The sequence below is a fragment of the Leuresthes tenuis genome, unplaced genomic scaffold (assembly GCF_036924035.1).
Source record: "Leuresthes tenuis unplaced genomic scaffold, fLeuTen1.0.hap1 SCAF_5, whole genome shotgun sequence".
Lineage (NCBI taxonomy): Eukaryota > Metazoa > Chordata > Actinopteri > Atheriniformes > Atherinopsidae > Leuresthes > Leuresthes tenuis.
In genome coordinates this window covers 7,109,386-7,127,895 of record NW_027325359.1, presented here as the reverse complement: position 1 = coordinate 7,127,895, position 18,510 = coordinate 7,109,386, and the positions used below count along the sequence as shown (strand labels likewise).

The window sequence follows — 18,510 nt, the reverse complement described above, 5'->3', positions numbered from 1 at the left end:
AAAAAACACAGAACTGATCATAACGAATAAATTAGAAATGGCACATACGAATAAGACATCAATATTCCCAAATGTCGTCAAAATATTGGATAAAACAGTACAATAATGGAAATTTTATAAATAGAATACAGTTGTATAATTTATCCAGAGCTTATTAAAGCCCCAATTTACCCCAACATATGCTGCTATACAACAATATGACTTTTTTAAATAAGAAGCAAAATACACAGCAGCTGCAATAGAATAAAAGATTTTTAAAAAACTACTTCAGTTATTGCTTGTTTGAATAGTCTTTGTATGTCAATGTCATCTTTTCGTCCGGTTTCTTCATCTTCAGTCCACAAATGAGAACAGTGTGTTTCAATCCTAACTGCAATGAAGGTGTGAATTTTCTTTTCTTAAGGCCTGTAGGTTGCAACACATTCATTATCCAGTGTGCATCAATAGTTAGAGTTCCTTAATGATTCATCAAAGAAGGCTATGCGGTTATATGCCACCAGGGGTGTGTTTTCCCCAAGAACCGCCTCTGTGAAGTTGGGTCGTTTCCAGGCATAAACCATACTGTTCAGGAAACCTTGGAGAGACACAGTGGCAGCCTGAAATAAATCAACAAAAGCGACAGTGTAAACTTCAACCACTTTATTTGAATTTTTTCAAATCAGGTCTTGCTCTTCTGAAACATACCTGGATCATATAAAGACCAAATAAACTATGTTGCTCGATATTTGTCCATAGCACGAGGGTAGATAGTAAAATTAGGACAAGAGCTGCAAGAGAAAGAAGCAAGCGACATCAATTTCATGCCCATTTAAAGCCAGTTACTTTTAAATGTAAGAGTGATCATGTGTGTGAATACCTGGTATCCAACAGATTAAGATGACCAACAACATATTCCGTGCCGTAGAAATCACACTTTTCATTCGCTTTCTTGAACGCCCATCTCCCTCCACAGGGAAAAGCCAGTCGTGCTCATGCTTTGCATACCACTTCCCAACCTTGTAGTTAATAACCTGAAACAAAAATGAATAATTGCACTGCTGACTGATATAAAACTATCCGTGTCTTTAGATACTACAGACTGAATATGAAAAGGATTTTTGTTATTGGTGGAACAATGTGGTTTTATTGTGACTCACGGAGCAAGACAACGTCACTAGTATCACCACTAAGAAAAGAAAAACTCTGATGAAAATGTCGTGAAATTTTTCCTGAAAGGGGAAAAAAGATAGAAAAGATGAACACGCTCATTAGCATCAAACTGTATTCTTTTAGTGACGAAATGTAATGAAGTGGTTTGAATTTATAAATTCAACAGTGCCACAGAGCGCAGTCATGGAAATAGTCATGCAATTCTGTGAAATAAAACTAAATAAAATGAAAATATGCACGACTCTGGATGAAAGCAAATGTCATGAGACTCACAGCATCAGAGCAGGGATCCCTCCAGAGGTGCAAGAACAAAATACAGCTGCAAAAATAAAAAGGGATAAGTTTTTGTTTTTTTAAGGCTATTAAAAGGGGGGGGGGGGGGGGGGGGGGGGGGTAATAATAAAATTTATTGTGGCCTGTTCTCACCTTGTGCAATAAGTGCTATCACTTGTTGGACCCACCAAGGCAGTTGTCATAAAAGGAGTGAGCACATAGGTTAAGTACATTGCCAGTGGGATGAGCCTGTGATAAAGGGACAGGGGCAAATTTAAAATGAGAGGCTCCTTGGTGAATTAAGTATTGAAATATGAGGTTCACAGACTCACCAAACAATGCCATATACAGATAAAGTTATTGTTTTCCCTCTACATCCACTCTGTAACCCGAGACAGATAGAAAGAAGCATACATTTATAGTCAGTCTTTGACCTAGTTGATAATAATCTACAAATTTGTGATGTCTCACCTGTCCATCCTCATCATCTGCTGCTCTTTCCCTCCATCCTTGGACAGCAGTCATCGACTTACAAGCATAAACAGCCACCAACAAAATTGATATGAAGTAAAATGTCTGGAAAAGTGGACACACACACAGAATGATTCGCAATGTGACCACTTGCATCATTAAAGTAAATCAATTATACCCGATCGACTGTGCTTTCATTTAGATACTACTAAAGAACATTTAAAGGGTTCATTTAAGGTTTGCGGTGAGCTGAGAAGTTCAGAGTAAGTTCAGACATGTAGTTTTAAGAGGACAGTCTTTATGATTCTTTGCAAGAACTTTTTTTTATTGTTTGATTTAGATAAGCAGCTTGTGTGGAAGGAAAATAAAACTTGCAGCAATGTAATAAGCAAATTCCCATACCATTTATTTTCCCTTTTAAAAGCTAGACTTTACAGTCTTTACTAACAGTCAATTTTATTAAAAGGAAAAGAAAAAAGAATGTTTTTTATTGATTTGTTCCCAATGACCCGCACCTAACCACAATCTTTGGTGTGCTATGCATTTCTACTATATAAAGAGTGAATTTTGTACCTTCACTTTATTATGTCCATAGACTGTATATGAAATATAGGTGCAGTCACCATGATGTAAACGTGACAGGAAACTAACAGAGCTCAGCACAAACTCAGGAACACACACGGTGTCCTGTCACAAAAACAACAATGCTTAACTGGTGAAATTAGATGGAAACTCTCATGAGTTTCTAAGTCCTCATTTGAGGCCAAAACTATCAACATTTTAAATGTGAGATTTCCTTTGTTGAATTATTGTTTTCTTCTAATTCTTGATAAAGTCTAATTTTCCATTGACCTTCTGTCAGAAATGTTAAGGTTAACATCCTAAAATCTTGACAAAAGAGTTATCAAACACATTTTTTGTTGTTTTTCTTGGCAGAGAAAGTGAGAAAGCCTTCCAACTCTGTGGTGAGTATTACATAACAGCTATTGTGTTGGTTTTTTTTAGACAGTGACGTCTGATACACAAACAGTGGGTGGGACCAAAAATCATCATTGCCTCGGGTCTTCATGAAATCCAGAACTATCTTTCTCCTAGCGAGGAAACCAGTTCATCAGGTTTACAGTGACAATAGCAATTACATCACTACTGGAGTTCTTACCAAAAGCTTGACATGTTTTCAAGGTTAACTTCTGTCAATAACAGTGACTGTGTCTCTTGTGTTGGATCTTCTGCTCCACATACGTGGCACACAGGCAGCCCCATACTCAAGATTCCCTCTATTGTACTCTACTGTATGTGCAGTTCATGCAACTGCTGCTTTATTACAAGTGAGGCCCAGTATTAGTATCATGTAAAGTAGTAGCTTAAAGAAATCTTTGCCAAATGTTGTCAAAGAACAAGGGGAAAAAAAAATCTAATTCAGGTTGTTTTTACTGGCAGGCCGCTGAATTTGAGATGTACAGTGCTGTTACTATCAAATCTAAATTCTTGAAATAAGAATGGATAGTTTCCATTTCTACATATTGAAAGAAATCCACAATCTGGGGCAAATTTAGCAACACAGTTTTTGTTCCTAGATTACATTCCTTTTAACTGCTGTGCTATCAACAAAGTGTGAATTCAAGTTTAAAACCAATCAGGTTCAAACCAGACTTGGAGGAGCACTTCAACACTTTCAAAATGTAACGCTTAAAAACAATTGTTACATAAAACATGCAGCCTCTTCTTCCAGTCCGAGGGGAACAATAACAAGATGTTTTCATATCTGAGGGCATGACGTGAGAAAAACTGATTTTCTTTATAGATGCATTAAAAGGTTTTGACTGAATCTACATGTCCTAGATGACATAAACAAAACTGTCCAGTTATGCGAATGGATCAAATCTTTCTGAGCTTTCTGATCAAGTTTCAGATTCCATGTGGCTCTAAAATCTATCCAAAATCCCCTTCTCAGTGCACCATATTTTTTTTCTGACACATTGAGATTAAACTCTCCCTTCATGTGAACACAGTCTTGTAAATGATTTACTTGTGGTGGGAAGAGTTTTGTCTCATATAGTAACAGTTCCTTACCAGTGATAGAGGAAGCATGTATTGACATATAGTTACGCTCCTGTCGACTGTAACTTTGTTCATGACACTTGTGAACATCAGGATCAGAGCAGCCAAGAGGTCTGCCAGAGCGAGCTGCACCAGTAGGTGCACCTGCAAACAAATACACATGAAAAATGGTACCTTGTGGTGCAATGCATAATTTAATCAGCAAATGTAACGCAACTCTTTGTACCTCTTAACCTTTCTGAACTCAGACACCGAGCATCACAAAAACCAAGTATTACCAAAGACTTTGTACAGTAAGGCATACAGCTGGACTCACCTGTTCCCTTAGATTTCTCCATCTAACTATGGAAACCACCAGGACTGAAAAACTTCCAATTACACTGTAGAAAATGTGAAGATATATCAAAATATGATAATATGTACAAATGTGTGAATTTTGTCTCAAACTTTAAATCACTTTAATCAGTTTAAGTGAGAAAAAAATTACCAACAAATACAGAACTGAACGGAAGGTTATAATTAAAAAGAACAAAAGTAAAAACTTAAACTAGGTGTGCAAAAACATTGTAGTTTTTTGTCAAACATGTCATCACAGTCACAAATGCAGGGTAGTAAGCATTGTGTTTATGTTTACAGGGCTGTGAGTCACAGTTTTGGGTCCATTGTACATTGTCAGATCTTCATAGACACTGAAACAACCCTTAAACTGATTATAAACTTTGATAAAAGCAGCATTGCTGATCACTAACCACTGAATTTATAGAGCAAACCACTCTAAGTACTAACTGAAATTAAACTAAATTGAAACCAAAGATTAAAATGAAATCCAAAATCAAGACTTGTGAAAGGTCTAAAACCATAACATCTCTGGCATGTAATCAATTCTAAACCCGCCTTTTGTTTTTATTGTTGAACTTTTGAGGACAAGATAAACATGTCTGTGTGCAAAGCAGTTAATCTCAGACATGTGACACCGGCATTAAATCTGTAAAATGGCTCTCACGTTAAATTCTAACCTTGCTCTGGCTCCATGGACACTAGAGGCATAGAATATTTTTCAGTCGAGAACTTATTAACAAAAACACACAATGAGAAAGAGGGAAACTTTTCGAAAGTGAGCCACAACTACAAGTTATGAATATTACACACTAGGTTCATGCAAGCATTCCGCTGGAATTCAAAAGGAGAAATATGTTTGCTTCTTGCCCTGCTGGTTTGGCAAACATTCGCTGAAGAAGTCATAGAACTGCCATAATAAGTTCAAAATATATAGAGATAACCATAAGCGAGTCTATAAAAATAATGTTCTGAATGTTATTTACGGATATACATTTTTTTTAACTGAGAAAGTAAAATGAGAGAGTACATTACCTGAGAGTCAGTGACACTATGTACATGTTAGAGATCATATCAATCTGAAAAAAAAAACAGAATTCAAATCTACAATCTGTTTATTCCTTGTATATTTAATTTAATATGATTTATTAATGCCTGATATGAAACCTACCTGATTCCCATTCAGTGAACCGTTGAGCTCCATGCTGGTCATCAGTGTAACCAAAAGTCCCACTCAGTATGTGCACCATGAAATAACCTGTATCTATTACAGGCCTTTGTGAGAGTGTGTTTACTTGTAAGAGGGCACCTCTATAAAAAGTCCTCACCTTGTCACGTGCTGCTGTTTTGACTCCACCTGTTCTGAGTGAGTGAAGTGCAGGTAAGTTGGTATTATGACAAGGTTTTGAATGGGAAACCCCACGTGGAACAGTCCTCAGATATTTCTAGTCATGAATTTCATCTGGAATACTTGGAGTTTACATGTCTTCTGGTAATTCTAAACAAACGCAATAAAAGCTGTGCTTGCTTTCATTGCATCTGCTGCTACTCTAATACTTCACATTGGTGAACAAACAGAAAGGGGACGGTGGAATGTAGTGTGACCTATGTTGACTTTAAGCAACCAGCTTACTTGGTTTATTCACATATATATATATATATATTTTTCATACATATTATGTATAAAAAGCATACCATAAATACAGTGCGTGGGGTTCACTGCTCACTCGCAACAGTAAATCTATTTCTGTGCTGCATTGACATCTAGTGGTAGAAATCTAGCCTCCATCTTACTACAAAGGCAGTTTTCAAAAAATATTTAAAATAAGCATTAGAATGCTTTTTTTATTTGCTTGTCAGCTGTTTTGTTTTCTTCAATATAAGCCAAAACGGTGGCCCACGTAACACCATATGATTATAAAACATAAGTAAACGCCGTTTGTTTTAAGACCAACATTGTCAGCAACATGTTGGTGTGGATAAAGTTGATTCAAACTGATGACGTCGTGTCTTCCACGTTGGCCCGGACGTGGCAGTCGGCAGCTCTACTCCTGTGTGGAAATCACAATCACCGGATCAGAGTTAGCTATTTCACTTTGCTTTTACCTTGTTTGATACCAGGGTTGCTTCTACAGCTTCAGATAACCCGCAGACAGCTATGGGACTCACCATCTCGTCCATCTTCGGCCGCCTCTTTGGCAAAAAGCAAATGAGGATTTTGATGGGTGAGTAGAAGTTGTGTTTGGCTAACGGCGGTTAGCATCAACAGAGCACTGGAGAGACTTGACGAGTACTTGGTTAAGCTGACTGATGAAATACCGACAGACAGAGCTGAAGCAGACACGAGGTTGTTTATGAATTATTGTGTGGAGGGGAAAAAGTGAACTATTTTCCCTTTTTGTTCTTGTGCTTCTTTTTTTTTCTTGTAGATGTTTGGTAATGAAGACCGTAATGTGGCCTCTTCCTTTATGCAGGAGGTCAAGCAAGATCCAGAGAGATATTATGACATGTTTTTTTAAAAACATGCCATAACATCTGTCATAAGTATTTTGAAGTTGGGGAAATTGTTACAAACCTGTGTCCAGGTTGTCATATCTGTTGGATATGTCTGAGCAGATGGTAACTAGTTCTCCGATTGGGTCAGATTGTTACCAATCCATTAACTCTTCACATTGTTAGTTAGTTGTTTTAATTGCACCGTTACTGACATTTCATGGACATTTCGGGGCTGTTCAGTGTTGATTTTCTGCTTAGTGATGGAAATATGTTGACATTGGCTTTGGACAGTCAGATGGTGCTCAACATATCTCCGGCTTTGTGATGATGACATGATAAGTTATGATCTTGGAAACATTTCTACAGCTGGACGTGTTCGGTCGCTCTTACTTCTCCTCACCTTTGATATAAATGTTTACTTTGATCATCTCTCTTTCCCCCTGCAGTTGGGCTGGATGCTGCCGGAAAAACCACTATCTTGTACAAACTGAAGCTGGGGGAAATTGTAACCACTATCCCAACCATCGGTGAGAAATCCACTCCTAGCTCATTTCCCAGTTACAAGTTCCACTGTCGTTCTCTGAGGGGGTTGTTTTGTGGATGGCATCATCTAGAGCTTTGTCCTCTCTTGCCCCTGTGAAGGTTTCAACGTGGAGACCGTAGAATATAAGAACATCAGCTTCACTGTTTGGGACGTGGGTGGCCAGGACAAGATCAGACCTCTGTGGAGACATTACTTCCAGAACACACAGGTATGAGTGTGACTGCTGTGTGAAAACCCCATCATTGCTGCTGTTGGACAAAATAGATTAATTCACTTATATATATTTTAAATGACTATACATTTCTCGCATTCCATCCTAAGTTTTACAACTAATGTTTTCTGTCTCCGGCCCAGTATTTTATTTATTAGGTCTCGAATAATAAATGTTTAACAGTTTTTTCTTGATATTTACGGCACTACTGTTAAATTCTAATTGTACCCCTTCAACCCCCTTTTCCCCATTCAGGGCCTCATCTTTGTAGTGGACAGTAATGACAGAGAAAGAGTGGCTGAGTCTGCAGAGGAGCTCTCAAAGATGGTACGTGATGCGTCCAGCTCATTAGGCTCATTAGGGTCAGTGGAGCATTATTAGAGTTTTTCCTGACTTTACGTTATTGTTGTGGAGGTGATGGCTCCGTGTTGACAGTCCTTTCCACTGCTCCACACGCAGTTGAACGTCTGTCCTTCATATTTTACATAGATTGATCCAGTGTTTTGATTCATGAATGTTGGAAAGTCTTCCCTGCAACAGTCTTCTCTGCACAGGGACTCAGTAAGCACACTGTCTCACTTACTGCTGAAACTTATCTTCAGCATTTGGTCTCCAACCGTTGACAGTATGTGGGCTGAGAGCGTTTTCGTGTTTAGTGGTGTGTTCTATGTCGGAGTTGGATATCAGGGCTGGGAATGATGTCCTCAAGTTGACCACATTCCAGCTAACAAGTTGGTTTGGTACCGCTAGCAATGCTAGTTGGTAAACAGCAAATTGCACTTTATTTTGTGGAAACAAACGCTGTAGTGATGTTTTCACAGATAGACTGTGCTGTCTGTTGGACCGATTTAATGTGCCATAAACTGACAGAAGCGTTGATAAACCGTATGTTACTCCAGCTGCCTTTTTAGTCCAGGACCTCTGTGTTTGATTTTGTGGGCGGGTTCTGGAAGGTTCCTCTGACTCACTGTGACAGGGCTACGTCATCAAACTTTCCCTGCCGGGAATTTAGAAAGTCCGACTTTGAGGTTCTGCTGGAACATGCAGCTTATATGCGCCCACGTGCACAAAAACATGACCCACATAAATTTTTTTCTAGATAATCAATGATAGATAAAATCAAGAAAACAAGCATGAGGTCAGTGCTTGGCCAGGTTTGCTGACCGTTTATTGACTGTGGCGTGGATGTGAAAATGTTCTGTATCAGCTGAAGTGTAGTGAATAAAGCAGTAAGCGACTGTTAAAAGCATTAAGAAATGGCTCATTTCCTCTGAGCCGTCCAACCAACTACACAATCCTTCTCATTCCTCATGTTGTAATTGTCTTGAGCTGCGTCAGTGACACTGACGAAGCCCGTCAAACCTTCAGTGAATCCTATCAAAACATCTGACATCTAAAAGCATTTTCAGATGTTTGCCCGAAGGTGATTCGTGGGCAAATTTAACCCAGTTTTAGATGAAAATTGACACTAATGAAACTTGGCAGGGTGTAATGTAAAGTAAAGGTATTTAAATATTGATCCATAAACAGCGTGACAGATCGTCTATAAACTTGGGAGCTTAAGTTCTGCTTCAAACTCTCCGTGTGTCTCCAAAAGCGCCGTGTAGGATATTTGATCAAGGAAAAAGAATAGAAGAGGGAAGCTTCGTAGAACATCACTTTACAGTTCAGAGCCCCTTAAATCTTCCCAGCACTACGTGGGAGAACTGTTTGTGGACCAAAGAGAGTAAGTTTAAGTTGTTTGGGGCAAAATACGCAGCACTTTCTATGTTGTAGGATGATGCAAACGCCCCTAACACGAGGATCTCAGAGAGGCTCTGCTTCAGCTGAGGCACCACAAAAAAAAGTGCCTTTAATCGTTGACGTAAATCCGTTACAGAATGGCCTCACACCAGGAAAATAGCTTCGACCTACACCTGGCATCTTAAACATAGCTGATGGGAAACTTGTGTGTACAAGGAAGAATGATCCAGAAATTCCTCCTCAGTAACTGGAAACACTTGTTTGAGGTCATCGCTGCCAGAGGAGGTTAAACTGCTTATTAAATCCAAGAAGTCTTTTATCATGCGATTGTCTGATATGAGCTGGATACGGACGCAGTTCACTGTCACTAGCATCACTATGCATTTGTCTGCAGCAGTGAGTGATCTTTTTGGCACCAATATTTACAAAGAAAAGGAGAAGGTGCAAGGTTTTTTTGCCACCGTCTCTGTTTCAAGAAGTAAAACACGTGTCTAAGGTGACAAAATATCTGAGTGCCGACCGGAAAGACTAATCTGTGCTCGGCCTCTTAGTTTTGTGTGCCAGCGCAGTGTTGGGAATTTCTTTTCCAGTTCATGTTGAGTGATATCATGATTTTGTATCACCATTTCTTACGTGGTGTTGTAACCTTGAAGTGCAGTAGGCCAGCAGGAGATAAACGGAGTTTGGATTTAAGTATCTCAGGGTGTTTTGCTGCGTTTACTCCACAACCACGAGGTCCTTAAAGAAATGCTGAACTTCCTAAAGTACTTCGACACTTGAAACTGGAGGTAAACCAGGGTTTGGGGATTATATTGTCATTTATTTTTTTATGATTTCTGCATTTTTTTTTTTATCCTATTTTTAAATTGTTTATTTTTTATTTTTGATGTAAATACATTTTTTTCCCACAATCCTCTATATGGGCTCCTGACAAATATCTTTCCCGTCTTTTCTGTTATGTCTGTTTGCTACCTCTGCAGTTGCTGGAAGATGAGCTGAAAGATGCTGTTTTGCTGGTGTTTGCTAACAAACAAGACCTTCCTAACGCCTTATCAGTCAGTGAACTGACGGAGAGACTTGGCCTGCAGGCTCTTCGCAACAAAACCGTGAGTGATTTGAATAGAAACACGGCCTCTGCTCTGTTCAGAGCTGCTGTCGTCCTCTCTTGACCTCTGTGCCATTTTCATCGTCTCCCTCCACAGTGGCACATAGAGTCTACCTGCGCCACCCAGGGCACTGGGCTGTATGAAGGACTTGATTGGCTATCCAAAGAGTTGTCGAAGAACTAATGAAGGGCTGGCTGGACACAGGAGAGAGACTGAACACCACAGGACAGGAGAAGAGGCACAGACATTAAATCCAGAAAACATTTGTTTGGTCCTCCAGCCTGAGTGTTGAACAAGGCTGGTGGACGGTATAATCAACTATGACAACCCTTGCTATCTTGTCTTCTTGTCTTATATTATCAGTAGTACTTCATGTCTTGACATAGACTGTTTCTTTTCCTTTGTCTTATATTTACATTTTCAGTTTCACGATGAGCGAATGACTGATTTTTTTTTTTTTTTTTTTTTTTTTTTTTTTTTTCTTTCTCTCCAACATTTATGTTTGGGGGAAAAAAAAAGTATAATTGTTGGACTTCTTTAAAGCCTTCTTGAGCCATGTTGGGGGATATGAGCGTATAACCCCAGAGGTTTGCTGAAGGACCGCCTGTCACGACCATGACCCACTGGGGACATCCTCACAGACCTGACCCTGCGCTCCTCGCCGCCATGTTCCCACTCCTGTGCCAGCTCATTTTTCTGCAGGCTTGTGGCTGGTAGAGTGAGCTGGAGGAGGACTGCAGATCTCAGCAGTCCATTCCTTGCCGCAGTGTTAGGTCATGTTCCCACATAAGATGCTTTTGTGTCTCTGTCTTTTTTGGAAGATAAAATTATGCATGAAGACCCTTGTTTTGTGCCGTGCTGCAGCAGAACCACACCACTGTGAGTGTAGATTGCTTTTTCACAACTTGTCTTCATTATCAGTCTTAATTTTTCTTTTTCTTTAATCCTTTTTGGACTGGTGAATATGTCTTCAGTCAGTGTTTACTTTTCATATGGGGTGGGGGGGGTCTGATTGATTTAAAAATTTCAGTTATTTTTTTTTTCTTTTTTTTTTTCTGTAAGAGAAAAGTGATTTTGCCTAAAAGGCAGAAGCTGTTTTTCAGTGTTTCCACATGGGATTGCTACACACTAACATGTATTATTTCCCTTTCTTATTTGGTACTTTATTCAGCAGCATGCATTGCTGACTTAATTTCACTCTTTTGCAAATAGGGTATTGTATTGATGATTCCACCCTGGCCAAAATGCATAACACACCTGCCCGTCTACTTTGGATTTACATTCCAACTTGTGCTTTCAGAAAGTTTGAGATGTCTTCAGAAATATTTGCTAACAATGTTTTTAAACAGAAAATTTAAAAAAAGAAGAAAAAACTGAATAAAATCAGTGTCAAAAGATCATGTTTTGGATTCCATTCATTGTTTCACAACTCACTAAAGGACGCAACCAGTTTCCTACGTCTGAAACTGGCTGAGAAGAGGAAGTGTATTGTTTCTGTACCAATCTTGTGATTGTCAAAGACATCCTTTGCACAACAGATCATGTCCTCCTTCAGCCTTTAGTTACCAAGTAGTCAGTTTTAAACCAAAACACCACCTGTCACATCTTACTGTGGAAACGGTTATGATCTAAGTTTGTCTGCACTACAAGCACTGTTAATGCTATTGAAGATGACTGCAGAACAGTTTGATTTGAATGACATAACTGAAAGATTTCAGCTAAAAGTGAAACCTTGTGGCTTTTATTTACTGACTGTAAAGCGGTCGTACGACCTGCAATGCAGCTGACCCCTCTTCTGTTCATGGGATTGGATGATAACTGATGGAAATGCAAAGAATATGTTGCATAAGACACATTAACCAAACAGCAGTGTAGGTCTATAACATGTTACGGTCAGTGAATTCCTTTACTGAAGGAGTATGCTCAATTGGAATCTGTTGACTGATTGGAAATGTAAAAACTGTAAAACTTTATGGAGAGTTCAAACTTCTTTGTGCAGGAATGGGGGAAAAAAAAAACCTCATCAATGTAAATCAATTTACGTAAGGTAACATATTTGGTATTTTACAGTCAAAATTTTGTGTCGCTAGATGTGATTGGTGCTTTCTGTGGTTCTGACGTTCCTACACCCTAAAAGTCTATGCAACATTTGATCCACATAACACATTTCATTGACTGTGACATGAATAGGAGAAAATATAAACCCTGGAGCAAATGCACTTCTAATTCCACAAACTGAACCTAGCATCTATTCTGGTATGTGCAAAATCTTTTCCTGAGGTTGATTAGCTTGTTATTAACTTGTAATGTAGATAGACAATCATCAGTAGTATGACATTTCTGGTACTGGTAACTTTTTGTGACTCTTGTTGTGTTAACTAAACAAACAGTGTCTCCATGCTATCTAAACTCTGAACTCTTAAGAAATACCAACTGAGGAGAGTCTTGTGAGTTTAGATCTGGTGGGTGGCGCTAATAGGTGTAATCACCTCATTATTTCATCATCGCTAAGCTGTTCCTAGTGCTGCTCTGCAGGGGAAGATTTGTCCAGAGCTCGTGTAGACATGAGGTAATTCACAACAGTTGAGCATGCAACAAGGTGCATGAGCACAGTTGTTTGTCACAACTTTTTAGCAATTCTAGTGATGTAAAAGTTATGGATTTTATGAGGCCAGCCTTTTATGAAAAAATTTCACAGTGTGTTCATAAGAGAGTTAACATAAACCCTGTCTCTGCTTAGTGCCTGCAATAAATTTCTCAGCATTACAAAGTAAAATCATCTACGGAGTCTTTCCTGGTGGCAACAAATGAGGACAGCTGTGAAGGGATAAGCATTATATAATTGGCTTGCTATGATGCATGAGTGTCTGTTGTAATGTATTTATGACAGCTAATCAGGCTTTGCAGAGCTGGGTCATCACACAGTTGTGTTAGTGTAAGAATACAGTGGGTCAATATATAGGAGCACGTGTATTGTGCTTGATTGAACAGCTTTTATCTTCATATTTCCGCTATTTTATAGTTTGAGTATACATTAAATGGGATAAACAGCCTCGGTTTCCAAGAAACTCACAAAGGTAAGACTTCAATTTGATTGCCAAACATGGAATGTTTCAGAATATATTGATTGCATACTGATTATTCTGCTTTCATAGCTTCATTTTTTTTCTGGTCTGTGCAGAGTAAAAATACCTACAGCAGATCCTAAAACTGCTGCAGTTTACAAGCTGAATGACAATCAAATGCAGGAAGTAGCAAAGGGATGACATGAGGCTGCCAGTTAACCCAGTTGGGACATACTTCTGAACACCCACAGTGTGATATCAAAGGCTGATCTTAAGGGCTTCTGCTTGTGCAGGATGATGCCGAGCTTGACATCCCACATTCCAGTTCCAAGGCCCGCCTATTCCCAGGCCAGGGAGAACCTTGTGAAAGCTATCCCACCGAGGCTCCTCTGTCTTTTAGCTTGTGGGGGAATCGACTGTCGCTATGAGGGACCAGAGTGCTGGAAATTAAACCAACAAGTCATTCGAGGCCTTTTCTCCTCCTGGTGAGAATATTGACTGCAGTCTCACAGATGTTGATGAGTTGTGTGAGCTGTAGTAAAAACAATGAGGGGGAATTCACTCATATACTTCTGATTATCACAGGGTGACTGATGATATTGTTGCCATGGCACGACCATCCAATCATTTAATCAAGAAGTACAACATCATAGATCAGTTTCAAAGGTAATGACTTAACTGCACTATTGTCTTGTATGTCTGTACAGTGTGTGGATATCACTGATGCAATACATGGAGGTACAAATGTAATGTGTTTAAAGTCCCCCTCCACTTAGTGGAAACTATGTTTATAAGTGGTCATCAAAATCAGCCATCAGTGTAATGGATTGACTTAGGACTCAGCACCAGTCCTGACTACTTGCGAGATGGGGCTGTGCAGCTAATTTGCATGTGCTGTAAGGAAAAGATTAAATAAGAAGCCAGCAATCTGAGGAAAAAGCTAGTTGGAGAACACAGCAGAAGCAAGGCCGAGTGAGGAGCTGTGGCACTCTGTGAGAAGTAGTGAGAAGCTTGCTCATTTGCTCTGAATTAATGGGAGCTAGCAGCGGAAGCCTCTAGCCCTGAGCAATTTTAGAGGCACAAGAGCTTTTTATTCCTGGCTATTAAATCTACACTTTGGAAGTGCACAGATACATTTTTATGAGCTTCATAGCTGCTGGAGGGGGACTCTAAACAAAACGTGGCAGCAAGTGCAGATCAGAGGCGTGCACAAACACACACCCTCTATTACTTCTGTCAGGTAAAACGGTGCTTAGGCATCTCATGACATCGATTTTGGTGGCACTTATCATTGCAGTTAGAAGCCCTCAAATTTTTTTTTACCTCTTAAATAACCAAATTTCTTTTGGACATAAACACGAGGGGTCACCTGTTGTCTTTTGTCCCAGGTTAAACATCAGATCGATCATCAACATGCAGCTGACGGGGGAGCATGCTCACTGTGGACCTCCTCTAGACCCTAAAAGTGGTTTCACATACTCTCCACAGATCTTCATGGACAATGACAGTGAGATCCTGTTATTCTGATTGAGAAATATTTGATTTCATGTAAAGAAAACAGATTGAACCAAAACTGATTGTCTATGGTGACACAGTTGTTTCTGTGAACAAACATTACACTGGTGCAGTTGGGATTTGTGTCAGTGGGACAACAAGTAATTATCAGGTGGATTACATCATGTGTGCTGTACTGCATGTCTCACACAGCAACCTGTAACTGAGTTAAGTCACATTAGTGTGCATTAGACATAAGATAATGATGTACTCATATTTACAAACATTTCTTTGCAGTTTACTTCTATAATTTTGGGATGCCTGATTTTGGGGTGTCATCTCTTGTTGGGATCATTGATGGGGTGAAGGTTCTGGCCTTTGCAGTAAATGAAGGACGGGTGGCTGTGCACTGCCATGCGGGCCTGGGCAGGACAGGTAAGATTAAACATTCATGCTTTGGTTCAAATGAATATCAGGTCAGCTTGCGCACGCATAATTTTCTTCTATACCCACTGTGTTTGCCTGTGTGTTACTGCTGTGTTCTTGCTGCTCAACAGGGGTCCTGATTGCCTGTTACTTGATCTACACCCTGCGCATCAGCCCCAGTGAGGCTGTCCACTACGTACGCATTAAACGGCCACGTTCTATTCAAACTCGGGAACAGATAAACCAGGTGTTTGACTTTGCTCGCCTGCTTGGCACACAGCTGGTTCAGTATCCGGACCTCAGCCTGCGGCATGGAGCCCCTTTCACCCTGCAGCACTACTTAAACCGACAAGCACTCCTTTTGCACGGCCAGGAAGCACGCAAACTCAGACACACACCCAAGGTCAGGACTCTTTTATCACACTTAATTAATCTTGTCACAAATACATCTCTGTACAGTTGGATAATCAACCGTTTCCTCCTCTCTGACCTCTTTTGATTAGGTGTTGTACCTCCTGTGCGTGCGCCTCTCCTGCTTAGCTCTGGGTCTCCCCACTCCTCCAGAGGTTCATGCTGAGTTGGACAAGAGGTCAGCACTCAGGATCCTGGGAAGAACTGTTAAAGAGACTCTGGTGTCAAAACAATATTTGCCCTTGCTGAACGATGGCCGTAAGGGCTCATGGGCAAGATCTGGGTCGGTGTCTTCCTGGGACGAGCCGCTGGGGTTCTTGGAGAGAAAGCGGGAGGTGTTGCTGGACAAACGCAGCTACAGTGACTCTGATCTGAGCAAGATCACAGTAAATGAGGTAAAATCTCAAAGCTTTCCTCCACATATGTTTTCTGTTCAATCGGAATGGGTATGAAGGCTTTTTTCTCAATATGATGTATTTTGCTTGGAAGGATCTGGAGCTGAGTCCATACTGCACAGCAGCACTTGGAAATGAGAAACACTGGTGTGTGCAGGATCTGATACGAGCTGACCTGACATCAGTTAGTCCTGACCATGGCACACTTTCATCAGGTGACCAGACTACATTAAAGGAATCTCATACATTAAACATCCCCATGTCTCATTTGAGAACAAGCAACAGCTGCATAAAAAGGACAAAGTGTGAAGCTAAAACGTCTCTACACAAATACAACTCCAACCTGGAGGTAACCTGTAATTGCTGTTAAAAGCAAATATAAAGGAATATTTGCTGCAAATGCTTTAAATAGTTTTACCTTTGTCACATAAAGTTGTGCAGAAATCTACATAATCCTGGCCCAACATCAATGGCCCGTCCTATTGCAAAGGCAATGGCAGAACAAGGTCCTCCAGGAGAAACCATTCTACAGAGGTCGGCTCTGCTGCAGGTAAACGATAATCAAAAGAGCAGCCCAACATTGTCACTTTAATTTCACAGAAATCACAGTGCCATTCATCTTTTCAACAGGAGGAACTGAATAGCAGCGACTGTGGCTGGGCTCTGTTGGTTACAGAGTCAGATCCTCATGTCCTCTGTTGTCTCCTGTGGACCTGGCTGGAGAAATTGAGGGTCAGTGGCATTGAACAAGTGGCCATAATGATAGTAATCCCAAAACATCCCAGGACTATGAAGTTTAACACTCCTTTCTTTTCAGAATTTCATTGTAAACTGCTTGTACTGTTGAAAACCTCTCTCTCAATCCCATCTATTCTTTTCACTCTCATCCAGGACCCTCTTCTGAGTGCTGAAGATCTAGAGAGGTTGAGGATTGGAGGATGCAACAGGAAGCCTCTCAGTATTCTCAAGAAGGTAAGAACCAGGTGATGCAGTCATCTATGTCTCTTGATAATTTTCTATTAATTACTGAATCTTTTTGGCAAAGATGCAAAATGTTTCCATCATTGCAGCCACAGAGACACACCATCTACTGTCTGCTGAGCTGTGTGAGTTCAGTGACCAGCCTGTGTCCGCACAGGGAGGATGCAGTGCTCCAAAGACTGATGTTTGCACTTACAAGGGTAAGGACATGCGAAGGTACAGTGAGTAAAGCATCCGTGCTCCCCTAAATGTGCATGCTTTGTGTTTGATTACGATGCATTTGTTACTCAATAGTGCCCTCAGGAGGAAATCCCAAGCAATGCACCTTTGATGAGAGTCCTGAAGGCGAGTTTGAGAGAAACCTTCCACAATTACAGAGACCTCACGAGGGCCTGCAGCACCAGTGCAACTCTTTGAAGAGCAGAGTCTGGATCAAAACTAACAAAACAACTAAAAATAATTAAAAAAACTTTTTTTTCTTTTTCTTTCTTTCTTTCTTTTCTTCTTCTTTTTTTATTTTTATTTGGCTGTATTTCCTCCAGGCATCTAAGTGTGCACCAATCAAGAAGCATGATGGACTTCTTCTCTCACAAAACATTTTGGCTTGTAATTGTAGAATAAACCCACGTGCATCAGATACATTATGTTTGAATTCCATTTTACTGATTTAGCTGATTTAGTTGCAAGGCCCTGGTTCTCTGCAGTCTTACTCTGTCACACCATAATGACTTTAAAGGACACTTGCAGTCGTTTAAAAAAAGAAAGTGCGCTTTCTTTCATTTCTAAGATTTTATGTATCGGAACATAAAAGAAAAGGATCCAGTCCTCACCAGGTCTTCAGATCAGGTAAATACAACTTCAGATGAACAACAAAATATGACACATAACACTGTGTCATTATCAATCTAACAAAAGTTAAGTCAAATACAGAAATAGTTTGTGTAAACACAAGTACATGGGTTAGGGTTAGGGGCTATGATCCAAAAGCTTTTGGAACCATCTTTAGAAGCAACAGCTTTAGTTAATTGTTTTCTGTATGATGTCACCAGTCTCATGTTTTGACCCACTCTTCTTTAAACTTTGCTTCAGTTCATTGAGGTTTGGTGGCATTAGTTTATGCATGATGCTCTTAAGGTCTTGCCATTGCATTTTAATCGGGTTTTAGGCTGGACCATTGCAACATCTTGATTCTTTCAGCCAGTCTTTAGTAGATTTGTCATTGTTCTTGGTATCATTATCTTGTTACATCATTCAGTTTCGGCTAAGCTCTAGCTATTAGACAGATGGTCACAGGTTTGACTCTAGAATGCGGTGATATACAGCAGAGTTCATGGCTGACACAATGAAA

At 40.0% G+C, this 18,510-nt stretch overlaps 3 protein-coding genes across 3 annotated transcripts; 2 read left to right on the top strand and 1 right to left on the bottom strand.

Annotated features, from left to right (window-relative positions):
* Positions 1-361: 361 nt before the first annotated feature.
* LOC140306596 (uncharacterized) lies at positions 362-5,551 on the bottom strand. The gene is made up of 12 exons (XM_072385202.1): positions 5,462-5,551; positions 5,326-5,369; positions 4,271-4,334; positions 3,967-4,098; positions 1,894-1,998; positions 1,755-1,804; positions 1,576-1,671; positions 1,423-1,468; positions 1,137-1,208; positions 857-1,010; positions 685-767; positions 362-596 (listed from the first exon to the last, which is right to left on the bottom strand). The coding sequence occupies exons 1-12, from the start codon at positions 5,501-5,503 to the stop codon at positions 441-443; spliced, it is 1,044 nt and encodes a 347-aa protein (XP_072241303.1). The 5' UTR covers positions 5,504-5,551; the 3' UTR covers positions 362-440.
* A 757-nt stretch (positions 5,552-6,308) lies between these two features.
* On the top strand, positions 6,309-11,788 carry LOC140307001 (ADP-ribosylation factor 4-like). The gene is made up of 6 exons (XM_072385678.1): positions 6,309-6,515; positions 7,233-7,313; positions 7,429-7,538; positions 7,797-7,868; positions 10,265-10,390; positions 10,487-11,788. The coding sequence occupies exons 1-6, from the start codon at positions 6,449-6,451 to the stop codon at positions 10,571-10,573; spliced, it is 543 nt and encodes a 180-aa protein (XP_072241779.1). The 5' UTR covers positions 6,309-6,448; the 3' UTR covers positions 10,574-11,788.
* A 1,961-nt stretch (positions 11,789-13,749) lies between these two features.
* On the top strand, positions 13,750-17,603 carry LOC140306595 (protein tyrosine phosphatase domain-containing protein 1). The gene is made up of 12 exons (XM_072385201.1): positions 13,750-13,940; positions 14,041-14,121; positions 14,844-14,962; positions 15,247-15,384; positions 15,507-15,778; positions 15,879-16,172; positions 16,276-16,530; positions 16,615-16,731; positions 16,812-16,913; positions 17,073-17,153; positions 17,252-17,362; positions 17,457-17,603. Exons 1-12 carry the CDS (start codon positions 13,750-13,752, stop codon positions 17,577-17,579), a joined length of 1,884 nt encoding a protein of 627 aa, XP_072241302.1. The 3' UTR covers positions 17,580-17,603.
* The last annotated feature ends 907 nt before the right edge of the window (positions 17,604-18,510 follow it).